The sequence below is a fragment of the Microtus pennsylvanicus genome, chromosome 3 (genome assembly GCF_037038515.1).
Source record: "Microtus pennsylvanicus isolate mMicPen1 chromosome 3, mMicPen1.hap1, whole genome shotgun sequence".
Classification (NCBI taxonomy): Eukaryota; Metazoa; Chordata; class Mammalia; order Rodentia; family Cricetidae; genus Microtus; species Microtus pennsylvanicus.
In genome coordinates this window covers 45,269,706-45,282,071 of record NC_134581.1, presented here as the reverse complement: position 1 = coordinate 45,282,071, position 12,366 = coordinate 45,269,706, and the positions used below count along the sequence as shown (strand labels likewise).

The following is a 12,366-nucleotide window of genomic DNA, read 5'->3' as shown; positions in this document are numbered from 1 at the left end:
TTATTAAAAATTTGAGACCATGGATTAATTTAATTTTCAGATGTAACCAAACCTCTTTTCTATCTTACAGTCTACAAAATTTATTTATTGTGAAGGACTCAGGAAATCATTTGCCAAGTATCTTTTCAAATAACGAGTTTTGTGTGTATGTGGCATTTGTGTGTATGGGCATGTGTTTGCCTGTGCATGTGTGTGGTGGCAGCCAGCAGTGGGCACTGTCTTTCTCTCTCATTCTCTACCTTATTTTTTGAGACAGGGTTTCTCACTGAGCTGGATGCTCGTTGTTTTGGCTAGGCTGGCTGGTCAGTAAGCCTGTAGGATCTGCCTGGTTTTGCTTCTGTAAAGATGGGGTTGAAGATGTACACTGTCACACCCTGCTTCTTTGCGGGTGCTGAGGATCCAAACTCAGGTCCACAAGATGATGCAGCAGGCACCTCCCCATTGAGCCATCTCCTCAGTCCTTCTAGCTAATTTTCAAATAAAAAATTAACAGTTGCTCTGGGTGGAAATAATTCTAATATGTATATTTTCCCTGCTTACAAAGTTTGTCTGGGGGACTGGTGAGTGGTTTAGCAGCTAAGAAGACTTGCTGCTCTTCCAGAGGACCCAGGTCGGGGCCCAGCATCCACATCAGGTGGCTCACAACCATTTGTTACTCCAGGGAATCCAATACCTCTGGTCTCCACATGCAAACGTATGCATGTATGTGACCATAAAATATAAAAACACAAACAAAAGTATGTCTAGGAATAGGTGGCCCCACACCCATGAAGGTATTAGCATTGTATTTGTCTGATGAAGATGGTGCCTTCATAGCAACCTGGGTACTGGGACATTTCTCTTATTGGACCTGACACTGGCTGTTTTGACTATCAAGCTCCTGGGGCCTGCTTTTCGCTGATCCTCACAGCTGGAGGTGTTCCACACAGATGTGGCCAGTTATTTTTTTTTTTTTTACAACTTGTGCTATAGACTGAGCTCAGTTCCTCTTGAAATCACATCAAGTGCTCTTACCAATGAGGCATCTCTTCTTTCATGCAAACAACTCTATTCATATTCTCTGTATTTGGTACTGTAACACACTATAGACACAGTGTATCTGTGACTCAAAGAACAGGGGAAGAGTGGACTAAGTCATATGTAAAAGACTTTCTAGTTCAAATCAGCCACCTAATTAATTCCTTAAATTGACTTAAAGAGACTTGCTGTGTATTCGCCTGTTAAACATTAATATTCTGGATTCCCAAATGTAGCATCACCCACTTTCTGCCACCATCTTTCTGAGAGAGTTACAGCCCTTCTTGCAAGTCCTCCTGGCAGTGGGGGCTGCAGTTTCCTCCGAATTGCTACTGTAGAACACCAACCTGATTGTCGATCTTGAGCTCTGTCAGGGTCTCATTGTCTCTCAAAGCATCAATCAGTGCTAAAACCCCAGTGCCTGTGATGAAGTTGGACTCCATATTTAAACTCTTCAAAGTTTTGTTTACTTTCAGCATGTCTGCAAATGCCTAGAGATTAAGAGGAAATATTTGGGATTAAAATCTGATAGCACCTATTTTTCACTGCACATGCCATAAGGAAATTCATAAATTAAGTTTCTCGTTACATTTTTTAGCTTGTTACACTACCGTTCAGTCTCACATGTACTGACTTATCCCATGTACATTACTATATATAATTTTTTGAAAAGATTATTTATTTTAGCTAGGAGGTGGTGGCGCATGCCTTTAATTCCAGCTCTCGGGAAGCAGAGGCAGGCAAAGGTCTGTGAATTCGAGCCAGCCTGGTCTACAAGAGCTAGTTCCAGGAGAGGCTCCAAAAGTACAGAAAAACAAACAAAAAGATTATTTATTTTATGTATGAGTGCTCTATCTTCATGTATGTTTCATGCCAAAAGAACAGGGAATCAGATCCCATTAGAGATGGTTGCGAACCACCATGTGGTTGCTGGGAATTGAACTCGGGACCTGTGGAAGAAAAGTCAGTGCTCTTAACCTCTGAGTCATCTCTCCGGCCCCACCATATACAATCTTTAGATTATTTGGTCACATGTAATTCCCTGGTGCTGACATTCCTAACTCCTATTTCAGGTTCATTCATTCTCTCCTCCCCATCTCCTCTCACATGTCCTCTCAGTTTCTGTATGAACTAATTCATTAATATCTCTTATGGTTTGAGAATGGGTAAGAAAGAGGTGGCTCACGAAGACGGCAACTGCAATACTCCAGAAAAAAGACCACTTGGATCAGGGCGGGAGTAACAAAATGTGAGAAATGATTGAATTCTGAGATTATTTTCCTTTCCCTCTTTTTATGACAGGCTCCCACGCATCCCAAGATGGCCACAAACTCTCTATGGAGTTGAGGATGGCCTTGAACATTTTTGTTTTTATGTTTTTTTTTTCAGGACAGGGTTTCTCTGTGTAACTGCATTGACTGTTCTAAAACTCTTTGTAGACCAGGCTGGCCTCAAGCTCACTGAGATCCGCCTGCCTCTGCCTCCTGAATGCTGGGATTAAAGGTGTGTGCCATCACTGCCTGGCAGCCTTGAATGTCTGATCTTTCTGGCTCTACTTCCTGAATGCTGGAATTATAGGTATGTTCTACAACATTCAGTCTGTGCAGTGTTGGTGATAAACCCAGGACTTTGTGCATGCTGAGTAAGCACTGTGCCAATCTCTAGCCCTCCTGGTCCTCCTTTGAGACAAGATAGGTTTCACAATGTTGCATTGTCTGGCCTGGAACTCACAGAGATTGGCTTGCTTCTACCCCCAGACTGCTGGAATTAAATGTGTGCACCATGGCATCAAGATCTAGCCCATTAAACAAATAGGATTGTGTCTACATGTGCGTTTACAATGTATGTGGATGCATATGCACTATGGTGTGATGCAAAGGTCAGGAGACAGCTTTGTGGGGTCAGTTTTCTCTTTCTGCCTTTACATGGTTCTGAGGATTGAACTAGAGCTGTCAGGTCTGTGTAGCATGTGACTTTACCTGCTGATCTATCTCACCAGCCCCATGTTCCCATGTTTCTCTCTCTCTCTCTCTCCCTCTCTCCCCCCCCCCCCCCTCTCTCTCTCTCTCTCAATAACTCATCAGGTGGCCCAGAATGACCTGGAGCTTGCTATGTAAACCAGGGTGGACTGAAACTTATGGCGATCCTCCTGTCTCTGCCTCTTGAATATTAGGATTACCTGTGTGAGCCAGCACAACTATCCTAGACTATAAAAATATTTTGAAGACAGGACTACTGAACATACGCTTTAAGGCTGAAAGAAAGGGAGGCTGAGAGTGACTGCTTGTCATCTGTTTCCTGTCTACTAGAGAAATGACTGACACTGCCATTTAGTGATAAAGACTGAGAAAAGCAGGCATGGGATAGGGGTCAGGAGTTCAGTCCAAGTCTCTATAGGAGAAATCCATTAGGTACCCAGGTACAGCTACTAAGTAGGTAGCACGGTGTCAGTGCAGAGTTAAGGACAAAGGTACAGAGGGGACGATGGCACTGGAGTCACCAGCAAGTGTAAACGACCTACATCACTGAAATGATGAGCTTGCCAAGGCAGTAAAGGCGAGAAGAAGTCCCTGGACCACTCCAATGTTTAGAGGAAGAATGTGTGTGGAAACTGGGAACTAGTGAAGTTGGAGGAGAACCAAAAGGAGTGTTTGCTGCAAAGCCAAGTGAAGGAAAGATTCTTAGGACAATCGATGTGACTTTCTCAAGGAATGCAAGACTGGTTCAACTCACATATTCAGAATTGGTTTTAAAAGGACAAACACCACATACTCATCTCCAGAGGAAGCATTTGATTAAACCCCAAAGCACAGACCCCTAAGTGGGACCCTGTACAGATGTTAAGGCTATAGCAGACCTCTGTATGCTGACACAAAGAGATCTCTAACATGTATATTTAACTGAAAAATAAAAATCAAGTTAATTCTTTCTCTTTTTTGGGGGTCCTGGAAATTGAAGACAGGGACTTACATGCAACAGGCCAGTACTTTACCATTTAGTCATATTTCCAGGCTCCTTTTATGCTTAAAGAAATGAGGAGGCCACGGCAGTAAGATCATGATTTAATGCCAGCTTACGTTATCCAGTGAGTTGCTATTTTGGGAATCTACCTCTTTCCAGTCCCAAAAGAGGAAAAAATATATAAATGATAAAAATTTAAAAATACAAAAGGGTATATAATGTAATGCTGAATAGTGAGGTAAAATGCCACACACAAACACACACATCACAGTTTGGGCCAATGAGATAGCTCAGTGGGAGGGCACTGGCTATGAAGGCTGACAACTTGAATTCCATCCCTGGGACCCACAAGGAGAGAACAGATTCCTGCAAATTGTCCTCTGCCCTCCACACACATACTGTGATACATGTATACATAAACATGCACATTCCTAAATAACTAGATAAATAAATGCAAGAAGAAGTCACAGTTTAAAAGGGTGCAGTGGTACAGGCCTATAATCCCAGCACTTGGAAAGTAGAGGTAGGAGAACTGGGGAGTTCAAGATCATCTCCCACTACACATGAAATTCACGGCCAACCTGGGCTATGAGAGATCCTGTCTCACAAAACAGATTGATTTAACCTTACTATAATGCAGGTTTGCAGACATCAGTTGGGAATTATTGACTTCACCAATCTCAGCATACTTACAACAGCCACGGGGTCATTGCTCCTGGTGGCCGCAAGACTGAAATGTTTCACATGTGTGTTGGTTTCCAAAGTCTTTGCAAAATCTTTTAGAGTTGGAATTGGGATATTCTTGAAAGACAAAAATGTGAAATGCCATCAACATTTCAGTTATCAGGAAGTTTAATCCATCAATCAAACACGCTTACACTTACTGTTTGCTCTAAAACATAAAAAGTATGCAAACAAATAGCCTAGTCTACAGAGCAAGTTCTAGGATAGCCAGGACTACATAGAGAGACCCTATCTCAAAGCAAGCAAGCGAGCAAACAAACAAACAGCAATAATAATTTGAAAAAACAAAAAAAATAGATCCTAGAAAGCCAATTTCTAGGCACTGGTTATGAGAAACAAAAACCTGTATTTTTCAAAGCCCTCACATGTAAATGTGTGCAGCCACTTTCACATAACCAACCTGGAAGCAACCCATGTCAATAACTGACCATGGCATATCCTATGAGAAAACAACCCAAACCTACGCAACATGGGTGAGTCTCACACGCATTGTCAAAAGGAAGACTCAAATGCTGCAAGGTGGATTCCGTCTACAAGGCTGGAGAAGGCAAAATGAATAGCTCTAAGTGGCAAGAGTGGACAGAGGATAGCAAAGAGGCCTGACAAACTTCCAACATTACAGGTAGGCTTTATATCAGTTAGTCAGTTGGGTGTTTTTTTTTTGTTTGTTTGTTTGTTTTAGAACCTGACAGTGGTATTTTTTAGTTTTACATCCTAAGACTGCACATTAAAAGAATTTTACTTAACTATATTAAAAAATACCTTAGTAAACCCAATTAAAATAAAAACCAAAGGCTAAAGTTCAAAAGAGGGTAGCACTTTAAAAATTAGAGTAACTTATGGATAATGTGTAGGGTCATATTCTTATATGATAAACTCTTTAAAAAGTAAATAACAAAATATTTTCTATAATACTTGAATGTATACGCTTTGAAGGAATCTATGTTCATATACTGTTAGTACACTTCACCTTAAAGCAGAAGTTACATCAGAATTGACCCAAAGCAAACATCATGTGTTGATTCTGATACATATGTACATTGCATGCTTAACATACTTACTTTAATATTATTCAAATTAACTTCAACAAGACGGGCATCATTTTCCTTAATTCTCTTTAAACTCTCTTCAACATTGGTTGGATTTGGTGGCTCATCAAACACTGGAAGAATCTTTTCCCCTTTTACCACATCTATAGGAACAAACGGAAGAGCAAGGGTTGACTGAGATGACTGGACCTGAGAGGAGACACATTTACTTGGTCATCTATCCCCACCCCCCAGGCCATACATTCAACACATCCAATCTGAAAGTCCCTTCTGCACAATTGCTAAAAGATCCCTTATATGTTGGGAGATACTTATGTCACTAAATAAAATGTTATTGAATAGATGACAAGGGAAGAGTAGGATTGCTCCAGTTGAATTTAATAAGGCAGTGTCCTTTCATCTAGCGGGCCATGGGAGGTGAGCAGAGTACTTCATCAATGAATGAAAACTTGAGTGAGCTCTCAGTTTTATAAAACATAGACTAGGTATGAGTCCAGCATCTAATAATGGCATTGGGTGTTATGGAATATTAGTTTAAGATGTGTTACATTTGTTTATGCTGTGGAACATGTTTAGTGATGCAATGATGTGTTGCATTCTTTTTATGTTGCATTTGTTTGACTCTGTAAAGCTGTGTTACTTTGTATAAAACACCTGCCTGGTCTAATGAAGAGCTGGATGGCCAATAGCTAGGCAGGAGAGGGATAGGCAGGGCTGCCAGGCAGAGAGATAAATAGGAGAAATCTAGGCTTGAAAGAAGAGCGAGGAGCGAGAAAAGGAGAAGGGAAGAGGACACCAGGAGCAGCCGCCCCACCACACAGCCAGCCACAGAACAAGAAGGAAAGAAAGATATATAGCATTAAAAACGGCCAAAATAAAAAAAAATTTGGGCGGTGGTGGAGCTCGTCTTTAATCCCAGCACTTGGGAGGCAGAGGTGGACAGATCTCAGTGAGTTCGAGGCCAGCCTGGTCTACAAAAGTGAGTTCCAAGATAGCCAGGACTGTTACAGAGAAACTATATCTCGAAAAACCAAAAGAAAAAGAAAAAAGAAAAACAGCAAGGTAAAAAGCCCAGAGGCGGGGGCTGGAGAGATGGTTCAGAGGTTAAGAGCATTGCCTCTTCTTCCAAATGTCCTGAGTTCAATTCCCAGCAACCACATCGTGGCTTACAACCATCTATAATTGGGTCTGGTGCCCTCTTCTGGCCTGCAGGCATACACACAGACAGAATAATAAATAAGTAAATAAATATTTTTAAAAAAGCCCAGAGGCAAAACATAGTTAAAGAGAAATGGGATAATTTAAGTTAGAAAAAAAGCTGGCTTTAAACAAGTCAAGTTAACCCTGGGCATTCATAAGTAAGAATAAGTCTCCCTGTATTTATTTGGGATCTGAGTGGCAGGTCCCCAAAGTGTAAAAAAAAAAAAAAAGAAAGAGAAAAAACCCTACATTTGGGTTATATTTTTAAAAAGTAACAAAGTAGTTTTGACTTTAAAAACAGTATCTGTTCAATGGGATGCCACAGTTATATGAAAGGTTCCTGGGGAACTATAAGTGAATAAATAGACCAGGCCAATTCCCGAACCAGCTCATCTCTTCATTTTCCCTCCCTCTCATGCTGAGACACAGTTCTGTCATGTAACCAAGGCTGTCTAGAACTTGGAATTCTCTTGCTTCAGACTCTCTAGTGCTGAGATCAAGGGTGTGTAGCACCATAGCACACATAGTTCAATGATCAGTCTTAACAGTTTCCAAAAATGAGGGACTAATTTGGTTTAAGCATTTGCCAACTCCCCACAATATTCACCAAGTCAAAATCCATAGGCACACACACACACACACACACACACACATAGGCACACACACATATAGGCACACACACATATAGGCACACAGACACACACACAGGATCTTTGGTATAATAAATATCGAAGTTAATACATGGAAGAAGCAAAACATACATGACAAAGGATTGGAACTCTCAAGGCATGTTAACTACTCACTTGAAAAATGATCTTGGTCGACACCATTACTGCTTCCCACCACATCACAGAACTGAGTGTTTGTAATCAGATTGTGCATCCCAAGGATAGCTGCAGAGAGAACAGAGTTAGTTTCTACTTCTAACTGCTCAAAACTTTTTCATTTTTTTTAAAAAAATTACTTTTATTGAGCTATATATTTTTCTCTGCTCCCCTCCCGTTTTCTCCCCTCCCCTTTTACCCTTTCCCATGGTCCCTTCCCATATTCCTAATTTACTCAACATTTTCGTTTTTACAGAAGCAGTCCTCCTGCCTCAAGCCTTCCAAGTAGCTGTGACTATAGATGTGTGCCCAGTACCCAGTTTGTAAACAAAAATATTTTTTAGTATTTTGAACATTCTCCAGACATTTTTCTATTAAACTGAAAATGGACTTTACATAGCAAACAAGAGGGTGGGGTTGGTGCAGTCAGAAATCACTGGCAATGCTCCATTCACTTTCATCAATCCCCTTGTTACCTCCCAGCATCTTTAGACAATGTGAGCCAGGCTGACCTTAAAAGGAAAGCTATGCTTAGCTCCCCCTGGTGGCTAAAAGAGAAAACAGAAAAGATCTCCTTGCTGGTCACTATCCAGATCTCTAGGAACAAAACACCATACAGCACCCAAGGTGGGCATGGTCTGCATTTGACTATACTAAAAGTATTGTTCTTTCATTGAAGGTAATGTAGCACCTTCTGATGAAGGTACCATTTACAAACCCACCAGTCCTTTGTCCCTCAAGAAAATACCACCTTCTCTTGCTGTGACATCACACCTCACTCTGCCCCTTCCGGGGGTCCTTCCCAGGAGCCTTCACTTCACATTCAAACATATCGGTTCTTAGAGTTCTCTGGTAGGTGGGTCTTCCTACATGTCACTCTGACAAGTTGGGGACATGAATACAGCTTTTGATTTCTATTCCCTCTCCATGAAACAAACAGGAAAGAAGTCGACCATGAAGTCTGTTTCTAGTGTTCAGATAGGACAGGTTCACCAGCTGGTGACATGGCTTTGTTGTTAGGAAGAATTTAAAATAGCAACATAGGAAAAATTATCAAATAAATTTTATCAACATAAAATTCCACCATAGAGAGTACTTAAAAGAATCCTACCGTCAAGTTTACTGTGTAAAGTACAAAGTGTTTGTATAATACACACAGGTGCACCCTGCATGGCTCTCCCCACACTACCCTCACTTAAACTCTGCTCACCTGCAAGGTCACACAGTTCCGTGTCAGAGGCACTTGTCAAAGCTTCTTCTAACTCTGGATCAAGAGATATGTTATCTTCTGTGAAAGTCTGCACAGGTTTCTGTTTGGGGATAAAAATTTTCCCTGAAAAAAAAAAAGACACACACACATTTTGTTATTCATGTCTACTGCTCTTACTCATTTCTACTAATTCACTACCTTTGCCCGTCAAGTCAAGCATTAGGTAACGCATGTGTGACTGAAATGGACAGTCAGGTCAAAACTAACATCAACAATATACACACCAGAAAGGAAGAATTACTGAGAAATCTCCCCATCTCTGAAAATAAAACAGCTCCTTTTTTAAAATTTAATTTAATTTTATTTTATTTCAGTTGTTTTATTCTGAGACAGAATTTCACCATGTGGCTGAGACTGGCCTAGACTGGCCTGGACCTCATAATCCCCTCACCTCCGACTCCTGAGTGCACAATGGCTCAGTACTTTCAAGGAGCAATTCTGACCAATATTTAAATGAAGCTAGTTGAGAATTTTTTATTTATTTATTTATTAAAGATTTCTGCCTCCTCCCCGCCACCACCTCCCATTTCCCTCCCCCGTCAAGTCCCCCTCCCTCATCAGCCCGAAGAGCAATCAGGGTTCCCTGACCTGTGTGAAGTCCAAAGACCACCCACCTCCATCCAGGTCTAGTAAGGTAAGTATCCAAACTATCCAAACTGCCTAGGCTCCCCCAAAGCCAGTACGTGCACTTGGGAAACTATGGAAGGAGGACCAGAAGCCAGCATGGGCATAGGCTCCAGGCTAGTCTGGCATGGGAAAACAAAACAAAATTCAAACCAATCAACCACCTGCGTGCATATACACATGTGCATAACACACATGCGCACAACACACACATGCGTGCAACACATGCATGCATGCACTGAAATCCTAGAAAATCTATAAAACTTAAAAATAAAAACAGGATCCAATTTCTTATTGTTAAACGACAAACTGTTACAGTCACTTAAGGAATAGCAGAGACAACTATGATTCCAGAAATTCGAGTTCTAATTTTAAGGAAATTTCTCTGTTCTAAAACTTGACAACTGCTTTTCTGAAGCAAGCACACTAGCAAGCTGTGAAGTAGAAGCAAGAGGATCACGAGTTCAAAGTTACCCTAAGCTATTTGAGATCCTGTCTCAAAAAAAAATATCAAAGTTATTTCGTGTCTCTGCTAAAAGCTCCCCATCTCTTTACCTCATATATGCTGCTGTATACATTTCTGTAAGAGTCTTTGTTATTTTGAGCATAATTAAAGATTTATTTGTATTATTATTGACTTATTTTGCTTTGTTTGAGACAGGGTCTCTCTTTGTAACCCTGGTTACCCTGGAACTCACTATACAGACCAGGCAGGCCTTCAACTTAGAGATCTACCTGCCATCTACCTCATGAGTGCTGACCGTTTTGAGAACACATCAGGAGTTTCCTGTCAAGGTCTGAGAGTTGGACCCTGAGATTTTGGAGGAGCTGCCCTACTTTTCTGAGAACTGTGAGAGACTTCCCCCTCCCCCAATATAGCCCTGACTACAAGCTCTCACTTCTGGCTTTTTGTACCTTAGAGCCAATTTGATCTGCGCTTACCTTGTCTACCTTCTTTTTTTTTTTTTTTTGGATACACGAGTCATTTATTAAACATTTTAATCTATTAATCAAAAAGTCAGCAGTCATTAAGGGAAAGACATAGTATTTATAGGTAGAACAACTTTGAATTGTTGGGGACCAAGAAGCCCCCCGACCTAAAGCACTGACCAATCTTCCTCATCCCCTCTGCAAGAACAGCCTGCTGCAAAACAGCTTGCTGCTCAATCAGCAAAACAGCTTGCTGCTCAATCAGCTGTAAAATAGTTTTTGGGATGGTTTGACCACAGAATGTTCCAAGAAAAGATCACACATACAGACTGTCTCTTCGAACCGTCTTGTGGTCAAGACGTTTTACGAAAATAACTATAGGGCCTAGGGCACTATAGTTTTCATTCCCCTCCAACCTTACCCCTCCCTGCCAGAACTATCCTGTAAGAATAAATCACTGCTTGCAATAAACGGAACCTAGATACATCTCAGACTGACTCTGTCATTCTTTATACGCGCTTGGTTCTCTTTCTCTCTCCCCCTATTCCTACCCAGGTGATCCTGAACTCGAGGCCCACAAATTACGTGGCCTGCTGGACGGGTCATTGAATCACAGAAAAATCATTCCTGGAATACAATATAAGGCTGACAGTTGCTGGAAAAATAGTATCCCAAGATGTTGCATTTATTAGTTAATAATATATAAGCAGTCTAAAGCTATGAATAACTCCCTATTCACACATTTTCAATGTTATCTCCTAGGTCATCTGTTTGCACATGACTAATTGACTTAGGCCAGTATCATAAACATTCTTCCTAGTTTGGGGAAAATCAGAGAAACTGGCATTATATTTATAACTGGCATCAATAACACTGTAGCTTACAAACATTTAAATATTAAAATCTGAATTAATCTAACTAAATGCTCTATCTCTGTTTTTCATTATCTCTATTCCAGAACATCGCAAGTTTTTCTCTTTTTCTCTCCCTTACTTGCTCTCCCTTCCAACCCCTCCTTCCTTTGTATGTATGTGTGTGCACACATGCATGTGTGTGTTTCTGTTTGGATGTGTGTAAGTGTTTACATGTGTGTACATGCATACAGGGTATGTATATATATGTGTGTGTGTGTGTATATAAAACCTTGTCTACCTTCTGCCCAGTGAGGGGTAGAGTGACCTAGAGAGAACTGTAGCTCTGCTGCCCTCCCTTAGTCTCTCCTAGTTTGCAGGCAAGCCTTGGGGAGTTTCCTGTCCACTTCTATTCTTGAAGTATCATCTCCATACTAAACAGACTCAGTCTGTCTTTATTACTGCACTGCACACAATGCCATAGCCACTAGCCACAAGTGGCAATTACAAAACTTTAGCCATATTTCAGGTGCTCAGTAGACACATCTAGTTTGATATCTGGGCTAAGCAGTATGGCAGAGATTAGCCAGTTATGGCTTATTGTTTATTTTGGTTGTGATGGCTTGACTGAAGAACTCTAAAGTCCATGGGCAGATGTCCTGTTTCGCAGCTGGTAATCCGTCAGAGCAACTGTGACTTAATCCCTAGGTGGCCCTGGAGTGTGGGGTGGTGGGTAGTGGTAGTTACAAGCAAGTTACTGAAGTGTGGCCTGGGGAGATAACCTCATTTCTAGCCCCTTCTGGGCTGACAGTGACACAACATGCTCTCATTGTGGTGTTCTGATTGACCTTAGCCAAAAAATAAAGGAGCTGGTTGGCCATGTACTGACACATCCC

The 12,366-nt window shown here is 41.2% G+C and overlaps 1 protein-coding gene across 4 annotated transcripts in view; it reads right to left on the bottom strand.

The window, feature by feature from the left end:
- Nucleotides 1–12,366, bottom strand: part of Tmod3 (tropomodulin 3) — a 64,452-nt gene that overhangs the window by 9,067 nt on the left and 43,019 nt on the right. For all 4 annotated transcript variants that reach the window (XM_075965235.1, XM_075965232.1, XM_075965233.1 and 1 more), the window contains 5 exons: nucleotides 9,006–9,128; nucleotides 7,775–7,864; nucleotides 5,784–5,914; nucleotides 4,672–4,779; nucleotides 1,365–1,508 (listed from right to left, as the gene is read on the bottom strand). In XM_075965235.1, the coding sequence (XP_075821350.1) occupies nucleotides 1,365–1,508; nucleotides 4,672–4,779; nucleotides 5,784–5,914; nucleotides 7,775–7,864; nucleotides 9,006–9,128 (596 nt within the window). The remainder of the gene's footprint in view (nucleotides 1–1,364; nucleotides 1,509–4,671; nucleotides 4,780–5,783; nucleotides 5,915–7,774; nucleotides 7,865–9,005; nucleotides 9,129–12,366) is intronic.